Source organism: Arvicanthis niloticus, chromosome 5 (genome assembly GCF_011762505.2).
Source record: "Arvicanthis niloticus isolate mArvNil1 chromosome 5, mArvNil1.pat.X, whole genome shotgun sequence".
Classification (NCBI taxonomy): domain Eukaryota; kingdom Metazoa; phylum Chordata; class Mammalia; order Rodentia; family Muridae; genus Arvicanthis; species Arvicanthis niloticus.
This window is the reverse complement of record NC_047662.1, coordinates 5,256,632-5,277,724: the sequence shown is the minus strand read 5'-3', so window position 1 is coordinate 5,277,724 and position 21,093 is coordinate 5,256,632. Positions and strand designations below refer to the sequence as shown.

The 21,093-nt window shown below is 41.7% G+C and overlaps 2 protein-coding genes across 23 annotated transcripts in view; both read right to left on the bottom strand.

Annotated features, from left to right (window-relative positions):
* Positions 1–1,242: 1,242 nt before the first annotated feature.
* On the bottom strand, positions 1,243–10,986 carry Vamp3 (vesicle associated membrane protein 3). The gene is made up of 5 exons (XM_034501926.2): positions 10,837–10,986; positions 9,231–9,312; positions 4,579–4,737; positions 3,864–3,915; positions 1,243–2,820 (listed from the first exon to the last, which is right to left on the bottom strand). Coding segments are annotated over exons 1-5 (312 nt in total). The 5' UTR covers positions 10,839–10,986; the 3' UTR covers positions 1,243–2,803.
* A 1,537-nt stretch (positions 10,987–12,523) lies between these two features.
* Positions 12,524–21,093, bottom strand: part of Camta1 (calmodulin binding transcription activator 1) — an 837,099-nt gene continuing 828,529 nt past the window's right edge. For 14 of the 22 annotated variants that reach the window (XM_076933681.1, XM_076933678.1, XM_076933679.1 and 11 more), the window contains one exon: positions 15,839–21,054. In XM_076933681.1, coding sequence (XP_076789796.1) covers positions 20,950–21,054 — 105 coding nt within the window. In that variant the 3' untranslated portion in view covers positions 15,839–20,949. The other 8 variants (XM_076933680.1, XM_034503401.2, XM_034503404.2 and 5 more) reach the window with 1 other exon arrangement.

Here is a 21,093-nt window from a genome sequence, read left to right as displayed (position 1 = left end):
ACACAGATGATGCCTCAAAGTCAAGAAAGCCCGAGATGTTGGTAAGAAATAAGCTAGTGGAATGGCAAGGACAAAGGTTAAGGAGGGAGGGAAGAGCCCTGGCGAACAGGCTGGAGGATAAGGGAAGGCAACTGAGAAGGGGAATGAATCTGAGTGATACCTTGGGGTCCGGGATGGGCTAACAGAACTGAACAGCACTGCCCCTGCCAGGCCATCCTTGTGCAGAGCAGGTTAGTCATTAAGAACCTGAAGTGATGGATGTGAGAACAGGTGAGAAAGGAAGGGCCAGACTATGACTGGGCTTGTGCTTAGGGAAAAGTATTTAGACTTTTGTGTTGCAAACATAAACAAAATCCTACCTGGTCTATATTACATTGTTTGGAAGAGTGCGTGAATAAGGTGAAATGTATTCAAAGGAAGGCAGATATAGAAAAAAGCCACACATTTGGAACACCCCTCACCTATCCAAGTTTACCTGATTGGTGGCTGTGTGGTGTACCAGGGTCAGCTCTCTTCCAGTAGACCATAGTTTAGAAATCTGATGGCCAAATCCTGACTGGTCTGGTAATTGCAAATCAGTTGACTCCTCTCTGCTCTGAAAAGCACTTTTCATTTAAGGTATGTGATGGTCAGTTCCAGTTGTCAACTTTGTTGGATGTGGAATCAACTAAAAGGCAGCCTGCCAGGTATTCCTGATGGATTTGCCTGCTCAGATATGTGAAGTGGGGAAGACACTGCTACCTAAATGTAGCAGCAACTTTTGGTAGCAGCCCAGAAAAAAATGGAAGGAAGCTCTGCTTTTTTGCCTGCATGCCCTGACTCACAGGCAAGTTAATCTACCCCACTGTCGCTGCACTCTGCTGTTACTAGAACTCAACATGTTATCATGGGCTTCCACATGGGCTCAACACCAGAGGTTTTCCAGGAATCCTCCAGGCCCGTGTGCCAGATAGGAACAGCCTCATGAACTCAGCAGCTATCAGGTTCTCAGCCTCTTCAGTGTGAGGTAGACCATATCACCGATCTAAAAATCCTTTTCAAATATATATTCATCTTGTCAGTTCTGTTGCTCTAGAGAACCCTAACATAGGGTGAGATCTACAACTACTCACGGAATATGTGCTCCTAGGAGAATGGATAAGAAAAAAGGTAGTTTGTCAGAGGGTGGGGGGAGCATCAAGGGTCAGAGGTTTAGGACATACATCAGGTGTATCCCCCCACTCCAAGAAACAAGACACAGGATCATATTAATAAACAACTTTATTCCGGTCACCATAGTGGGAACGGTCCCAGCTAAATGCACAGAGAAGCGAGGTATTACTGTGTTAATACAGGAGCCAATGAGTTACATGGGACAGAGTATGAGGAGACAGCACCAAAGTTGTAGGGCAGACCAGGACAGAGGCCCTAGGCTGATGCAGCAAGGCATGTCTTCAACAGTCATATTGTTTCAGTAATGTTAGGTGAACAGATAAAAAAAACCAGAACCAGATTCTATGACATCTTGACTAATGCTGCTTTGCACACAAACACAGATTTCAGGAGATTCTAGTGGCACTGCCACAGGCAAGCAGCTTGCCCTTCACCACTTCCTCAATTTCATCCTGTCTGAACTCCCATCTTTGAACCAAACCTTAATGAAAGTCTCATATAAACAGCAAAATTGTCTCAGACAGCAATGGCTACATCCTAAGTTCAACAGGCATCTCTGGTTAGCGATCCTCTAGGAGTGACCGATGCCTCACCTCAAGCATAATACAGAGCATGAGTAAAAGCAGTCAACAGTCTTCTAGAACTGTGTGCAGACGGATGCGTTTGTGAGGCTGCATAACTGCTGCTCACATCACACTAGAGACCACAGCCTAGTGCAGTCTGAAAACAGTATCTTGTCTACAGGTGTGATGTGAGCTCACTTCTAAAGCTCTAGAAAGAAACCACACCAGAATGAATAGCCTTATCTACAGCATTCCACAGCAAGGACTGTTAAGATGTTGAAGGCTCACACAGTATTAACATTTTTTCTTAAAGGGCAACTTGAGTTACATTTGGCACTTATTTGAATTTATCTATTAGGGACACACTTATGGACAATTTTTTTTGTATTTAACTTTTGGCAAAATAGAAACTTTGGTCATAGTTCTATAAAAACTTCTTAAAGGGTTATTTCTGATTAAAATACTATTTTAGAAGTAATACACAACAAGAACAAGAAAGTAAACATTTTCATATCTAACGTAAGAGCACAAGCTCTTCACTAGTATCTTAAATACAGCGGGTCAGTAGTGCTTACAAATGGAGGGGATGCTTAATGAAAAGTTACCTCGTTATCAAAATAAGGCACACCCTGCTATTGTCACCGATTTTTGTTGGGCAGTAGTGTTCTTCTTGGAAGGTCCAAGTTGGGAATCTAATTACCAAAATGTGGTTTTAAGACAATGTCAGATGTGGGGACAGCTGACTTGAACAAAATCCCCTTCCTGGAATCCACAAGTCATCAGTGACAATATCCACCTAGATTTCAGCACTATGAAACACACAAGTCCTTTTTCCCAGTCCATAAATCTGTAAAGGCACTGTGCAAAATGTGGGCAGGGGAGGTCACACCTCCAGTTTGGAGTGTATATGAAAAACAAAGGCACATTTTCTAGGCACTAAACTGTATGTAAACTAACAAAAATAATCATTTGGAGGGAAAAAAAAAAAAAAAAAAAACCAATAGGTAAGCTCGATAACACAGCAGGTTCTAAGTAGAAAGTCTCGAAGAAGATCCTGAATAGAAGGCTTCAATTTCGTCTGTTCTTCATTAAGAGACACACCACACTAAGAGGCAGGGAAAATTTAGAAACAATGAAAAGGGCAGTTTAGTCTTTCTGTGTAGATACTCAGTAGGGATTTCTACTGTTTAAACAGGGACAAAGAGAAACTGATTTGGTCAATTTTCTACTGGTAGCTTCTTTACATGCTACAGGGTTCTGGGGAAGACGGAAATCAAAAGAGGAAAACGAAATACCCACTAACATGAACTAGCAAAGAAAGGCATGCTTTGCTAGAATGTTCCCATAGACTGGACTGGAAATAGAATGAGTTCTAATATACAGCTGCAAGAGTGGTGGTAGTAGCTATGTGCTATCTATATACATTATTTACATAATTACTTTCTGTTCTCCTATACCAGGTACTTTCTTATGTAGTAACCAGGTTTGTCCTAACAACACAAGGTGGAGACCATTACTATCTTTATTTTATTCATGAGGACACTGAGGTCCAGACAAACCCAATTGCTTGTCCAAGGCCACAGAGCATCTACCACAGGGATGGATCAAGGCAGTCTCAGCTAATCACTACATTCAACGAAAGGAAATAGACTAAAACTGCATAGGAGAAAAAACTGATCAGACAGAAAGAATGAGATTTGCTATTCTTAAAGGATGAATGCATGCATCATCCTTTATCCATCTATCCATCCAACCAACCACCCAACCAACCATCCATCTATCCATCCATCCATCCATCCATCCATCCATCCATCCATCCAACCATCCAACCATCTATCCATCCAACCATCCATCCTTCCACCTATCTAAATAAAACACCAGACTTTAATTACAAAAACTCAAATATTTAGGATGAGTTTGGTGGCATATGCCTATAATCTTAGCACTTAAAATGTTGAGACAGGAGGATCACAAGTTAAAGGTTAGCCTGGGTCGAACACTGAGACCCTACCGCAAATTTCCCTCAATACCACCATCTCAAAACACCCTCAAATATTCAAAAATATTTGATAAAGAACAATATTTAAACCTTGGACTGAATCCACTCTTTGCTGCTGCAGACAAACATCTATAACCATGGTAACTCACCGATAATGATGATGACAATAATCACCAGGACACTGATCCCTATCGCCCACATCTGGAACAAGACAGATCCATTCAACATTGCAAAACAGACAGTGCTTGTCACAACTACTACAGTGTGGAATAATTTATATCATTTCTAAAGCCTAAACTTTATATTTTCAGTTAAGGCCTGAAATTAGTTATGGGCCTTCAGAAGTGTATTCCAATCCTCTGTGACCCCTGGAAAGACACATTTCCACACAGGCTCCTGATCTTGTCCCATTATCTCAGAGTGTCCCTTCTAAACAAAACATGACAGGAAGTATCTGAGCTCTGATCACAGACATTCTCATGCTTTGGATGATATTCATATGTTGCTTTCTCCTCTTGTTGAACAACATGGGATTTCTTGGCATTTAACTTTTGAAATTGGAGCCATTCCCAGAATGGGCAGCAAACTGAGCATCAGAGCCAACACCCCATCAGTGTGTTCTCAGGTACCTGGGCTGCAGTCTATTACCTGTGACTGCTTTGGGCAGTCTGATTCTGCATGTCTTCTAACTTTAGCCATAAAACATGGGATTAGAGTCCCAGCTGTGGAAAGGAGAAGGGATGTAGCCTCACAGCTGGTGCACATTCTACCCACTGCCCAGAGTTACCACATGCAATACGATGCCTGTGCAACACGAGGGGAATGGAGAGGGCCTGCTGTGAAGTTCTGTCAAGAGAGTATTACCTTGCAGTTCTTCCACCAATACTTTCTCTTCAACTTGGCAGCACTTGTTTCAAACTGCGAGGCACCTGCCTGCAGTGCATCTGCACGGTCATCTAGCTCCGAGAGCTTCTGGTCTCTTTCTAACACCTTATCCACATTGACTCTCATGATGTCAACCACCTAAATGGACATAATCACAGTTACACAAAAAAGAGAGGAAGAACAAAACTCCACATGACATCTATGGGCACTTTGTATTTTTTCCAGGTCAGTACTTTATTATGTTGAGCTAAACTTTCACTTAAACAGGAGGCCCAGGCTTTTGGGATAAATCCATACAGCAAACCAGGAATAAAAGGGAACTTCAATACTGGGCACTTACAGGGAAACCCACATTAGTATCACACGCTATGGTGAGAGACTCAATTCCTTCTAAGATCTAAAGCAGAACAACAGGATGCTTCAGTGTCGTGGCTGTTCACTACAATGGCAGTCCTGGTCAGGGCAATTAGTCAAGGGAAGAAAGGCATCCGGGTTGGAAAGGAGGAGAACAACTATCTATGTCACATGTAAGAAACTCTACAGAGAACCCTTACGACTCCTTCACATGAGGCGGCAGAGATGACTCGTAGGTCCAATGACCTGCGTTCAACCCCTGGGACCCATATCATGAAAAGAGAAAAACAACTCCTGCAAGTTGTCCTCTGACCTCTGCATGTGGTGGATATACTGTGTGTTCCCACCCCCAATTATTTTTAGAGCCAAATAATGTGCCCATCAGTAATCCGTATACTCTTAAGGCAAGATCGCTTATGTGAAATGCAGTTATCCTGCATTTCACAGCACAGCATGGCAGAAATAAAAGAGACAGCACCTTAACAAGGTGGAAGAGGACCAACTTCAAGAAAGTTGTCCTTTGACCTCCAACACATATGCCATAGCATACCTGTGCCTGCTGAACTACCTTACATCGTCAGTACACACACACACACACACACACACACACACACACTAAAAATATTTAATAGAATTTTTCAAAATCTACAATGAATAAATTCAGTCAAGTTGCAGCATCGAGTATCCAAAAGGAACATTAACAGTGTCTTTACCAAAAACTCAAAATAAAATTACAAGCAACATATTTAATTAAGCAGCTGGAAGTCTTGCAGAATAAAGAAACTATACATCGGACTGAGTAGGTAGCTCAGTGGATAAAGGGCTTGCTGCACAAACATGAGGACCTGAGTTTGGATATGCAATGCTCACAGAAAAAAGCAGGTGTGGCAGTCTGCTCCTCTAATGGCAGCACTAGGGTAGGCAGGCAAAGGAGGGTCCCAGAGACTCACTGGCTAACTAGTTCAGTCAACAGATGAGCTATGGGTTCAGTGTAGGACCCTGTCTCAAAAATTAAGGTGTAGAGAAAATGGAAGAAAATCCCTGATTTTGACCTCTGACCACCACATGTACACACATGCATATGCTACACCCACTCAAAAAAGAGAAGCCAAAACATGACAGAACACTGCTCTAAGCTGGGCACAGTATCACATACCTGCTACTTGGGAGGCTAAGGCAACACACACACACACACACACACACACACACACACACACACGGGGGGCGGGGGGACGACATCCATGTTGGCACATTGGAAGACTTAATACTGTGGGGATGGCGGTACTCCTAGAGTGACCTACAGAGTCAATATAATCCCAACAGCTCTGTTTCCCTCAGGAAGACTGTCATGTAATTCCCACTCCTGTGGCTTTTTTCACATGTAAGCTCAAAGAAGAACTCAGAATAAGTAAACCAATACTAAAAGAAAGAGTTCTAGTAGTCATTTCAAAACTCACCACAAAGCTAGAAATCAAAACTGTGGCACTGGCACAGGGGAAGATCAAGACCTAAGAGAAAGAACTGAGAACCCGGAAATCTGCTTACACATTTATAGAGTTTATTTATTGGTCGATCAATTCTGGTGCCGGCGATGCTTGTATAGGTTAGCCAAGTGCACTACCCTGAGCATCACTCTTAGCCTATCAACTAACTTTTAAAAGGATATTAAGACCAACAAATGGAGAAAGAATAGTCTTTTCAACAAATAGTGCATACCTAAATAACCATAAGGAAAGAACAGACCAGTGAGCTAAGTTTTAAGTGCTAAGACTATAAAACTCTTAGTAGAAAAAAAAAGTAAAGCTTTAAAGCTTGTTTTAGGTTTCTATTGCTATGCTAGAACACCATGACCAGAAGACACTGCGGGCCAAAAAGGTTTATTTATTCTTACAGTTTGCAGTTCAGGGAAGTCAAGGCAGAAACTGGTAATGTAGAAATCACGGAAGAATGCAGCTTATGGGCTTGCTCCCCATGGCTTACTTGGCCTGTTTTCTTACATCATCCATGACAACTTTCCCAGGGTGGCACCACACAAGAGTAAGTTGGGTATCCCATGTCAATCTTCAATCAAGGAAATGCTTGCCCACAGGTAAATTAGGTGGGGTATTTTCTCAACTGAAGTTCCCTCTTCTAAAATAACCCTAGCTGGTGTTGAGCTGACATAAAACTAGCCAGCACACAGCTTCAGGTTTGGCTCTGGGCTCTTAGATTTGATATCAAAGGCAAGAGCAACAAAAGAAAAAAATCAAGTAACTAAAGAGATAAATTGGACTTTATAAAAAGTAAAACCTTTTGAATCAAAGTATACTATAAAGATCGTGAAACTCAACCAACCCAGAAGATGGAAATATTTATGAACTACATAGCTGATAAATGTTAGATGAGAAGAATACATAAAAAAGCCTCTCAAGTTAATGACAGAAAGACAATACAATAAAATAATTTGCAAAACAAGTATGTGTGAGAAACATAACTGTAATTCTGGAACTTGGGAGGCTGAGACAAGAGGATCTTAAGTTCAGCAGTGGCCTGGGCTATATATAATAAAACCCTGTCTCAGGGGAAAAAAAAAAAAAACCCGTAGTAACATAAAAAGGGGTAAAGGACTTGAATAGTCACTCACTGCTTCAGAGACACACAGATGGCCAATATACACCAGAAAGGTGTTCACTGTCACTAATCATTAATCAAATCATTAATTAATTCAAAACCACAAGGAGATACCACCTCCTCTTGCTAGGATGGCTGCAGCACCAAACTCAAGAGGACCAGGACACTGGACACTGCTGCCAGAAACTAAGCTACTGTAGGGAACCACAGGCTCAGCTGCTGTACAACTACTGTATGACCCAGAAAGGTCCACACCCAAATGAAACAGAAATGAACACACATTTAAGTTCTGGCTCCTGGATATTTATAGCAACACTGTATCTGCAGAGAGGTCAGAAGAGCTCAGTTACCCACTAAGTATGAAGAGATAACAAATCATGATCATAAACAATCACTCAGCCAAAAGAGGAAACAAGGTGCCAGCACAGACTACAACTCCATGACCATGAAACACACGGAGGAGAGAGAAACCTAATATTGACCCTGGAACATGCTACACCTGGAATAGGCAAACTGAAGAAACAGCTGACTACAGGTTACCAGACACCAGGAGACCGAGGGGTGAGTGACTGTGAAATGAGTGCTTCCCAGTAGAGTTCTGAAAGCAGAAAGATGATGACTGTGCAACCCACTGAATATTCTAAACATGTTATATGCTAAGTGACAGACTTTAAAAATGCTTAATTGTATGTTACAGGGATTTCTCCTCAAAGAACAAAAACTAGATTCTCTTTAAAATTTCGTTAATTTCTAAAAAGAATAGGACTTGAGTTTTTAAGTGACAGAATTAGTGTAAAAGTCTAAAATGTTCAGAATTAAGTTCATAAAGAAACCATCACAGCAAAATCTTACTGTATGATGTAATAATAGTATCTAAGATAACTAGTTTCAGGATCGTTAAAAGCAGAAAGATTGTGCCAGGTGGTAGTAGCAGCAAATGCCTATAACCCCAGCACTCAGGAAGCAGAGGCAGGTGGATCTAGTTTGAGGCCAGCCTGGTTTACAATTCGAGTTCCAGGACAGCCAGGGCTACACAGAGAAACCCTGTCTGAGATATATGTATGTATGTATATGAGTAGGGATATGGTTCAGCCTAGGTTTAGTTCCCAGCACCAATAAAGCGGCTGAAAACCTTCTGTTACTCTAGTTCCAACAGTTTTGATGTCTTCTTTTGGCCTCTGCAGAAATTGCGCCCGCACTCACACACACACACACACACACACACACACACACACACACACACACACAGTCCGCATACATATAGCCAAAGAACTCATACACTTAAATCTTAATAAAAAGAATATGGAAATACTGGTCTGAGTTTCTCATAGAATCTTTACTATTGCCCTGAAAATACATGTTTAGAAAGATGACTTCTGATATAGTCAAAATTTATGCTCACACATCGATGATTTTTTTCTAACATCTAAAAAAATGAATGTCATGTGTGTGTCTGTGTGGGTATATGCAGGTACACGCAGGCGCCCTTGGAGGCAGTTACAGGCAGTTACGTGGTCCAAATGAGAGTGCTTGGAACCCAGATGGATCCTCTGCTAGAACTTTAACCCCTAAGACATCTTTCTAGATCCAATGACTCTTTTTCTAAATAAAATCCTCGAGACTTCCCATGTTTGTTTAAAGTCACATTTAAAACTTCAGAGCAGTACCTCATCTACTTGATTTTGTGTCTGCTGGAGTCTTCGATTACTGCCAGTGGCAGCACTGGACCCTGAAGGCACACCTGTAGACCTGAAAGGTATAAAGTCATAAGCATGATGCATTACGATTCTCAGTGCACTTGATGAGACAAACATGTAATACCTATGCTCCTATCATGACATGGGCGGCCAGCTCACCTGATACGTGTAGCACTGAACAAGAGATACTGTCTCCAATAAATGGAAGACAATGATTGACATGTGAGATTGTCTCTGTTCTCACATAATCATGGCATGTTTGTTTGTAGAAACTGTTAGGTTGAGACTCAGCCTTAACTCCTTATACTGCAATTATTTCTTAAAAGTCCTGCAGTAAGAAATAAAGGTACTAATGTGTTTTTATAATCCCCCAATAATTCTTAAGACTATATCACTTGATAGTGACCAAAGTCTGAAACAAATGTTTAACAAGACCTGTTCTGTGTCAATAAAGTGCTTTTTTAAAAACTTGCTTTAAGACACACAGATATTTAAAGGCACTCAGTAGTCTCCTGATTTTTATTTTTTTTATTTATTTTGTTTTTGTGACAAAAACTGTCTTATACTTAGGAGCAATCACAGAACAGCCAATATGGAGAAGTAGATTCAAAGTGCATGGAGAAGTCTGTGTGAATGGGAAAGTGGCTGAAGCAACTGTCTCTGTTGGAAAGTCTCCATCACAACTGTCACCCTAGGGTTGACAACAGTTCTTTTTAAGTCTGCACTGTGTCCACCACCAAGGACACAACACTGATGATGGCTGTCTCACAGAACTCAGGGTCTGAAAGTTAAACAGGTAAGGATCGTGCTCTGGAAGCACTATCCATGTATTTTTTTTTCTTCCTCTTTGAAGCCTAATAACTCTACCATCTTATTAAAACATAGGAAGAAACATGCAGCTGGCTGAAGTGAACCTGTTTAATTCTCTTGCATGAGGACCGGACACTGGCATTTGCACAGCAGTCTGACCAGATCCATCGTTAAGTGGTGACAACTTTGGGTAGAGGGATATACATCAATTCGGGATATACATCAATTCCCGCTGAAGGTTACTATTAGAAACCAATTTTAAAACAAGAGTGTTCTGGCTGAAAACGGAAGCAAAACCCATGGCCAAGATGCGCTGGGACCGGGGCAGCTCCCCTGAGGACGCCAAACGCTGGTCTAACTCAGCCTGGGCCTCGGCTCCCGGCCCCCTCCCGGTCTCCCGCTCCTGCTAGCACCAGCGCGCAGAGAGCGAGCGCTCACGGTCGCCCCCGCCCCTCTCGAGGAAGCAGCCGCGGGGTGTGGCGGCCGCTTCCCCGGTCAGCCGGCGCCCCCATCCCCGCCCTTCCGCGTCTGCCCGCCGGCCGCGGGGCACTCGGGGACGTCGCGGCGCCACGACTCAGTCCGCAGCGTCCGGGGGCAGAGTGCAGGGCCGCCGCCCACCTCAGGCCCCGGGACGCTGCGCGTAGGCCCGCGAGGCCTCCACTAGAGTCCGGGTGCCGAGCAGCGGCCACCGCGCCTGAAGCGGGTCTCAGGAGTGGGCCGCCGCCCCCGGAGCCTGCCTCGCCTCGCAGAGCAGCGCGTCACTCACATTTTGGCGGCGGCGGCGGCGGCGAAGGGCCGAGGGTCGGCGGACTTGTTCTGCAGGCAAGCGAGACTGAGGAGATGGGCGGGGCTGCGGTGACGTCACGAGCAGGAGCCGGACCGGAACCGGCGATGCGCTCTCAGCCGCCGAGGGCGCGCCGGAAATGGGCGGGACGGGAGCCAGGCTGGGCGCAACACAGGTTGTAGCCTCCGGGCTGACCAGAGTGGGAGGGGCCAGAGCTTGCGCTGAAGTAGCGCCCGCGCTGCCGAGTGGGCGGGCGTTCTCGGTGGACAAGTGGGCGGGGCGAGAGCGCGGCGCCTGCGCCTTTAGGCTGGGCTCTTCCGCTGCCAAGCAATCACAGCAGCTTCCTGTAGTGTCTCCGCTGCCCTGTGTCTATCCCTGGAAAGGCAGTTTAGAGTGAGAATGGGTACGTTTTACATTTCTTTGAGCCCGCATACCTTGTCTCTGTCTGGGTCGTGACAATGTTAGAAACAGCGGACGTGCCTAACGTTCCAGAATAATCTAGTGGTCCTGAGGAGACAAAGTGCTTTTCTGAGAAAGTTAAAAGGCAAGAGGAAGTCCATCCATTTGAAGTCTTGACCACAGGGTTTGGGAGAAGTCCCCTCTCAGTTTCCCACATGACAAATATTTGCCATTGCACGCTATTACAACCCCGAAGGGAGCCTTGGCTTTGAGAACTGTAAGTTTCTTCATTTTTGTAATTCCCTGGCCCTACCAGAGAAGAGATACTCAACTTTTGTTCAAAGGGGAGAGTAATATAAGTGGAAAAGTATACCAACAGTTTCTTAAACTAAGTTCAGTTGGTGGATTCACTAAGTGAAATACACAAGGTATTTTCCACTTCAGCATGGTAACTCCCAAAGGTGTGTGTGTATTGCAATGAAGAGCGCCACTTCAGTGGGTACTAGGTAGAGTAGTAGCTATAACAAACATTCTGGGTAGGTGGAAATATAGATATCGGGCACAGACTAGCTGGAGAGAGCAGGGCTGGGCTTAAACAAACACGAGTCAACAGAAAATGCAGTGGGCTCCCGGTGGGAGGTTCAAAGTGTGAAACTGGCACTAGTTCTGAGGTAGATCAGAAGTGAAGTACTCCCAGAGAGATAACAGAACTCTGCATCGAAGAGGACTGGAGCAGTGACGAAAAACTCCTAGCAGGGAGACCTTTGTGAGGTAAGCTGGAAAGGGTCTTTTTAAAAAGAAAAATTACTACCCAGTAAGTAGAGTTGAAGAGTGTAGTTAAGTTGGCAGAGTACTTGTCTAACATGTCCTGGGTCTGATCCCCAGAACCACATAGAGACCCAGCCTGATGGCACACCCATGATCTCAACAAAAGCTTTAGGTAAAAGGTTAAGAGGTTCAAGGTTATCCTTAAACCTAAGCCTTGGGAATTCCTGGGTACTCTGAGCTACATGAGAAGGGTTAATTTAAAATTGAGATCTTTATCTTCCAAGTAACTGCATTTAGGATAAATCAATTCATTGAGGAACCAGGGAAGGTAGGTAAAAATCAAGTGCTTTGGGAAATAAGTGAACCGATGGATGGGGAGAACACTGCATGTGGAAAGTAAAAAACAAAACAAACAAAAACAACAACAAAAAACCCTTTCAGTTCTATGGCCTCACCCTCAACACCTTGGATTTCAGATCAGGTTAAAGCAAAACACAGATAATATGGGGAAATTTTCTTCATTTTTAATTTACAGCAGAAAGAATATAAAGCATTCAGAAAACATTTTCCATATTTTTAAGGGCAATTCAAAACATTTTGCATGGTTTCCAGCAGCTGAGTTCTTCAACAGATCCATTGACTCAATGATGCTTTACATGCACAATTACAAAAATAAAACTTACAAAAAAGAAGACATCTAGACTAGTTTTACATGCAAGTCTCAGGGACCCCCCGTTGGGCGCCAACTACTGTGTGGAACTGCCATAAGCGACCGTGCAGCCAGAAAGGGGTTCATCTTAATGTCTTTATTTCATTCACACAGTACAGCTGATTTTGAATGGGTAACAAGGATAGCAATTAAATCTTCAGGAGACAGAATAAGATTAGCTATTAATTTTATCGTGAAATCCTACTCCTGGCACTTGGGAATTCAGATTATCCAAGAAAGCTGCGCCTACCTATCACCTTATATTCAAAATTAAGAGTCACAATCACAAAAGGTGGTCAGAAATGCTTTGTGTCAGTGGAAGTACGCTTCAACCTCACCTAGAATTCACAGTTGTACTGGTAGGTTTTGACCCTACTTCTATCCCCTCCATAAGTTTCCTAATTCTATGTAAGTCTCTATCTTCCAGAGTTTTCTAACTTATTCGGCTAATAATGTGGCATGTGAAACATTTAAAAAAAATAAATGTGAGGGTTGAAGCAAATCCACTGAGGTCATTGCTCTGGTCAAAGTGATCGTCATCTGAACCATAAGCAATGGAGTAAAATGTATCCAAATCCATGACTGAGATAGGATATTCTGAAAGAGCTGGCTTTACATTCTATTCCGTTATGAATACAGTTGTTTATGTAAATAAATTACTCAGTGTCCTCAGGACAGGTCAAATTGTGTAAAATAATAGGTATGGTGGGGGGGGTTCGAGGATTGCAACAGCTGCAACATAACCCACATGTGTAAAAACAAAATTGGGTCGGGTCAGCTTACAAATGTACAGGTGGCTCCTAGCTGTGGGGCTGTCGCTGTTCCAAGCTGATCACAAGCAGAAAGACATGTACTGTACAGTAATTTGAGGTTGGCAGTGAAAGGAAGTAATTAAAAAACAAGTACAATTATAGAAAAGGCACCGAGAGCACTGACCCCAGTTTTTATTTTTTCACCACAATCCTTTTGTTTCTACCTTCCTTCTGAAGACACCAGCTTAAAGCTCATTTGTGAATATTTTTAGGCTTCACAACAAGCCTTGAGTTTTAACTCACGGTTGGCAGCCAGAACCATGTTTTTTTTTTTTTTTTTTTTTAAACAAAACAAAACAAAAACAAAAAAACAAAAGAAAATCTCATACCAACCAATTCTCACACTTAACCTGGGAATTTTAAACTGGCATTAGCAATGCAAAATTGGTTCTCTCATAGGTTAGCTTTGAAAGCTTCAGATTTCTTTGGCTCCTCATTACCTGGAAAGTACTGTACCATGGCACCCTTCCGTCAACACCAATCTCCACCGTGTTTTGCCACGTGAGCAATTCTTATTAATTTTTTTTTAATTTATATTTTCAGCAGGAGATAAGAAAACGTGTTGTTTTCCTCATTTTGTCCTAATTTTTGTTGTTGTTGTTGAACGTTGATCATCCTAATGTTCTCTGTTGGTGTGAGTGGATGGTGTTAAGGTCTCTAAGGATCCATCTTATGATTATCTAGTTTGCAAAAGTAACTTAATTTTTATAAGCAATATTAGCATTCACATTACTTGGCACCTTTGGCAAAAAAATTTTTTTAAATAAAATAAAATAAACTCCTGATAGGCAAAATTAAATGTAAACATATCCTTTTTTTTCTTTTTTTTTTTTAAAGTAATGCTACTCTGCCTCTTTTCCTAAGTCTAAATACAGTAGCTCCTTTTTATTTTTTGCAGGTCATGCTTTAGCAAAATGTTCTTCTACAGAACATTTAAAATAAAGTACTCTTATAGTGAAATAAAGTTTTTGTTTCATTTTACAGACCATAGCCACTAATGCTTTGCTTTTTTCTTTTTCTTGATTTCATGCACATCTTTGTTTTAATATATACAATATATACAAACAATACATCCACATTGTTCTCGCTCATTTGGACAAAACTATACAAATAATTTCATCTTGCCATGTTATTGACCTCTGTGAATAAAATATTTAGCAATTAATATAACCCCTTTCAAATATTTTCTTGCTTTTTTTTTTCCTCATTTCTACCTTTTGTATATACACAGAAACCACTCTGTTTGGATGAGATAGAGCCAAAACATGGAATTTACTGGCCAGAATGCAGCACCACACTGGTCGTTTAGGTGGCAAATGTCCAGGCAAGGTTTATGATCCCTTGGAATTACTACGGTTTCCAAGGTTACTAAAAAAGGCTACATGCGTTACCAAGTCTTAAGTAATCCTCACTGCAAGAGAGTGGGGCAGACAAACTAAAGTGCTGACCATGAGAAGGGACAGGATGGTCACTATCCTTGCAGGTTCCTGGGAGGTGGTGGGGGGCAAGAAAATGAATTTAAATCCTGTAAGCTGTTTCTCATTATTTCCCGTGCATTACCCGTTTACCACACACCCACCCCTCTGCAAATTTTCACAAGACATTAAAAACCTGCAGATTTTAAAAGTTGCATTAAGTGTGCTGTAGAGATTCAAATGGACAGACGAACGAACTGGACAGAAAGAAGAAAAAACAAAACAAAACAGAAACTCAAAAGCGAACGGTGAAGGAGATGAGGACAGGCGGACTCGAACGACTCGGGTGATCTAAGCCCTCCACTGAGAACCAAGGATTCAGCTTCTTGGAAGTCACCGCAGGTGCAGGCGCAGCACTCCTCGTGTGGCTGACGTCGCCCCGCCTGTTCTTATCTATATTTTTGGTATAAATATTTGTACAGTTCCACACGATGTTTGAATACAGCCCTAATGACAAGGAAAGCAGCTTCATCCTAAGACGAAGCCCTTCCAGTTCCTCCTGGTGTCTTGTTTTTCCTGTGATCCAACAGAAGATTTGAGTTCCAAGATGTCTTGCTGATCAAATTAAAAGTTGTCCATGAGAGTGCAAATGTAATGACCAAACATTCTCGTTAAAATCCTGCAGCTGACTCCCCAGAACTGCAGAGGGATTGTGTGTGTGTGTGTATGTGTGTGTGTGTGTGCACAAGCGTGTGTGTGTTGTTGCATGTCTCTGCTAAAAACAGAAATGGAAAGAGTCTGAGAAGCAATGTCACATTGCTAAGGGATGCTGCTGTATGTCTTCAAGTTCCTTGGCCTTTTTCAATTCTTTCACTCTGGAAGAGAAACAAAACACAACACCAGGTGATAACTACAGAGTGGAACTGTGACCAGATAAAGGACTGGGGCTGTCGCCCCTGAAATGAGATGCCCAGACAAGCCCCTTCTGAAGACTGACAACAGGAAAACTTGTGAAATTGTTGGGAGAATATCCAAAGAGGAAGATGTGACCCTGCGTAAATACAAGGGCACTCCAAGAAGAGAGCAAAGCTATTTGCTCCATTGTTGTGAGTCAAGGGTGACACTTATAGCTTGGGAACATTTAATTACTTGAGGAACTTCTTCTTCTGTCTGATGGACTGCTATAAATGCCTCACAATTCCATGTGATGTAAACTAGGGAATTAACACAATTTATTTAGCTCTGAGTTGACCCAGGAACTGGATCATTATTTTACTTATAGACACCAGGCTGCTGGCTACCTTAAACCTGACCCTACAACCTGTACCAAGTTCCTTCCCCTACTCTGCTATATTATTTAGTCTTGGCTCTTCATAATTCTTGGTTCCCTCCCATTTCAAACTGTAACTTGAAAGTTCATGTTCCTTCTTAGAGCTCCCAAATGGGCAGCATTAGGATCAATACCAAAAAGGGACTTTGTTTTGCTCATCAGAAATATTAAACACTTAAGTGAGACTGCTCCATGATGCCATGGAGAGCTCACACTGTGGAGAGCTTTATAAACTGCTGCTCCATTTTCCATTTTTTAAATATAAAGCTGTGCCTTAAAAAAATGTGCCGCCTGATGAGATGAAGTGTGAGGGAAGTGTTGTAGGATATGAGTCTATCCCTCTGCGTGGACCATGGCAAGTGCATTAATGGCAGAATGGTCAAGTGCAGGACAATGCTCACTGAGTCAGCCAGTCTCCAAAGGCCACCTGCCACAGAAGTAACATCTGCTTCCTAGAAGTTAGCATGAGAGGACAGTTTAGCCAGACAGAAGCAGATTTTCTGAGGGTATTCCTTCACTGCCCCAGTGACAGAACAAGGAAACGTTTTCTTGGTAGCGGACTTATTCAGACATTAGTCAAATGTGACCTCTAAGGTCTATCTTAGTGTTTTCAGATATGCCAGTCAAGTAAAAGTTATCCAAGTTGAATGTTAGTATTTTCTAAATATATTCAATAAAACTCAGGCAAATAGAAACATTTGAGGAGACGGGGGTGGATGGGTGGGGAACCAAACTATTGGTGGATCACAGAGGTTGGCAATGAATGGAAGGAAACATATTCTGAGCAATTTATGAACTTTTACATTTACAACCTTCAAACAAAATCATTTCTTAAGAGTGTGAAAGCTGTTGTGACCTCTTCAGAGAAAGAAGATACATCCTTTGGAAGAAAACCTTTATCATTTATATTAAATTACTGTTGTACATGAAAGCTTGCTTATCTAATTTACTGCATACACCAAGCCTAGCTTAGCACAGCTTATTTACAAATGGCAGTGTATCCCCTAAACTGTCCTTTCTTAAAGGTACATTTAATATGTTTGTTGTTGTTGATGATGATGCTGTTTGTTGGAGATAGGTTTTTCTGTGTAGCACTGGCTGTCCTGGAACTCACTCTCTCTGTAGATCAGACTGGCCCCGAACTCAAGAAATCTGCCTGAGTGCTCAGATCAAACAGGTGTGTTCCACCACTGCCCGGCTTAATATGCACTTAATAATTAAGGATATCATAGCGAATTAGGTCCTAGGGTGTGGCACCATGCTGCAGTATAGAATAGTATAGGATTATAGGCCCCTAATTTTGGACATGCATACTTGATAAATGGTTTCTTAAAAATTGAAACATGCTATAGGTCTCTGTTCAATTTTTAAACATGCAGCATCTAGACTAACATCCCTTTTGGCTAGAACAATGCAAGGCATGCATGGATGCCAACCTCACTTCCAGACATGCAGTGTCTGTGCTCACGCAGACCCGTTTGCCAAAGTCCTGCAAGATGTGCATGCTATGTCAAATACCATGGGTTTTTTTTTTTTTTTTTTTTTTTTTTTTTTTTTTGTGCACTAGCACAGAACTCTCTCACAACACCGCTGCTGAGACCTCTAGAGTTTCAAGATGTCTGAACTCAAAATCTGGCATCACCACAGATACAGACCTTCATCTTTCTAGAACCATCGGAAATGCTTTACATATATTAAGTTCAACACTGAGGTGAAATAAAAAGGAGACTAGAATTTTTTAGGCAACTTCATACCAAAGAATCTATAACCAGCTGGTCAGGATAGGCATAAGTTAACTCTATACATGTAGTTAAACTGGTCACGAGGATGGGCTTTTGAAGACACCCCTTTGCCTCTACCACTTCTTTCAGAACTAGTTAAAATGTCATCTAAGTTTTCACAAAGGTTCAGGTTGTCACAAAATGAATGCTGAATTAATTATGAATTAATGATGTCATCATAGACCACTAAGTAAAGGAGAGAGGCATGTCTACACACACAGGAAGTCTACATTGGAAAAATGAGAACATTCCAATTTTCAGGTACATTAATTTCATCACACTATACTAGAATTATGCATGACATCCAAGAAGCGAAATGCCATAGGACTTCCCTTTAAACGGAAGTCTGTTAAGGGATGAACTAGAGAGAAGAACATGGGGGAGAAAAGACTAATCATAGTCCAGTATTGTTAAAGGCTACTAAGTACCTGTAACTAAAATGCAACCACTGTCTTCTAATTTGTAAATCCAGACTGTAATAGTCATAGGAATTAAGCAACCTGTCTCAGCTTGTGCAGATGATAAATATCAGAGCAGCAACTTGAACTCATGTCTGTCTGACTTCAAAGCCATTCTGTTCCACTCATGGCCTCTAAGAGTTTTGTTTTTAAATTCCTACTATATTGTTTTTTTCTAAAAGACTTTAATAGGAAAAATAATCTGGACCATAGTTTGAATGAAAGAAGTAGTGATTCTGTTTTCTCCATTTTAAAGACATTATCGTTTGTGAAGCACTATAATTGAATTTAATAACAATGTTATGGGGGGAAACACCCTCATACAAAAGTACACCTGGTCTAATGCAATCCTGGAACCCTGAAACACACATAAAGATGTGTCTGTATTCCAAGAAGACAGCCTGCAATGTAAGACAGACACACCCTGTTGACACCAACCCACCGAAGACAGTGGGAAACAGACCTGAGCTGTCGGTCTTGCTGAAATCACCAAAGAGGGCTTCACGGTACTTAAAGAGATAATGACTGTGAAATAGGTGTCGACATTTCCCTTTAAATCAAACCCTAGGCAGATAAAATCAAGCATTCAAATTATATTGCCTCCAAAGAAATTCTATGTCTCTAGGTTGATTTGAGACAGTACTAGAACTTTCAATAAATTCTTAGATTGAGAATTTCAATAATTCTCAAGTAAGAATTTCAAAGATTTCTAAAAAATCGATTTTGCCTTATCATTCATGGACATAATCATTAAAAGGCGTATTAAAGCATGCCTGTATCAACAAGAAAGCTATGGATGTATAACAATCACCTCTGCGTCTTCCTCCTCCTTGCCTGCACGTTCTCCATGAACCACAATTGATACATGCTTCTATATTAACTACCATGCCTGTTTGCCATGCTTTACGATGTTTCTTTAGAGTTTTTACTTTAGTGTGTGTGTGCACAGCCCTGTATGTACACATTGAGGCCAGAAGGCAGCTTTCAGGAATCCATTTTCTTCCTCTATCATAAATTCTGAGGATCAAACTGTTAGTGCAGTCAAAGTCAACACTTATGCCCACAGAGCCATCTCACTGGCCTTAAAAAGTCCCTAAGATACTGTTCTATGTATCTGTTATAGCTTCATATTATAAATGTGTTTACAAGACAGAAACTAAAAAAGTTAGTGGAAAAAATAATTCATTTCTGTTTTACTCAAATCAAAATCAACTGCCTAGATTATTTTGCTTTGTATCTCCCGTGTTACACACATGTTCAGTATGTGAACCTGGTAAACACAGACCTCAATTTCTGAGATTGGATTCCTATTTGGAAATGCAGTACCTGTGGTTACTAAATTGCATAGGTACTCAGCCAACCTTGTTATATTTCACAGTACTAAGGATTGCCAAAGTTTGAGTTTTTTTTAAAGAATTATAAAGGTGAGGTCCACATAGGACTAAGAAAGAAGTGAACTTAAAAATGCCCAGGTTACTTCGTTTCTTTCGTTCGATCGATCTATCTATCTATCTATCTATCTATCTATCTATCTATCTATCTATCTATGGATTGTACTTATTTCTGAATCCCATTACACAAAACAGTCTTGCATGAGATAGGATAGACAAAGACAGGACAGAAGCTATAGTTTTATATGCACTAGGTATTGCTTCCTCTAAGGAGAGCTATGAGGAGCACATTTCTTTCTATATATAATTATGTGTATGTGTCAGTGTGGAGGTACATGCACAAGAGTGTAGGTATGCTCTCCTGGAGTTGGAGCTACAGGAGGATGCTGAGAACCAAACTTCAATCTTCTGCAAGAACAGCAAGTATTCTCTTAACCACCACGATGTCCCACTGGCCAGAGGCTCATGTTTCTGACTCTCTTATCAGGAATTTGGACTAGCTTGACTAGCTTGGAGGTACAGGAATCAGGGCAGCAAGCCTTTGAATCGTGACCATTCAAATCACCAGGCGATCCGGAGAGTTTTCTGAGCATCCAGGCTGCAAATAACTCACACTCTGAAATACCGAGGCAGTCTCAACCAAAAACAAAAAGAAAGCTGCATCAAATGGACTGGAGTGATGTATAAGCAGCAGCCCTGGAAGCCAGCAGAAGCTCACAGGGTTCACTCCATCAGATGTCTAATGAGAATACATGAATCAATGAGAGGCCTGCTGCAGAGACTCTAGCGAACAATGGCTTCATGGGAAAAGCGTCAGGCAAAGCCGCTTCATTACATCTACTGGGTGACGCTCAGCCAGAGAGATGCTTCATGAGTCAGTGGCTTTTAGCAGGCAGAGCCTCGCAGTGCTGGCCATCAAAAAACCACAGGGCAGCTTGATGCTGCTTTCTGGTTAGTTACCTGTTGCTCTCAGGGCTGCAACAGCTTGTGGAAAATTTAGGAAAAGAGAGATCTTGCCATATTCCAGAAATTTCATTTGGATTGCAAAATAAAAAAGAGAGAGGCCCAATAAGAATGACAGAGAGCATGTTGTCTGCAATTTAACACACACCACTGTGTTCCAAAAATATTCATTTCCTAAAAGAGGTAAGTGAGACACAATTACTTAGAGATTCA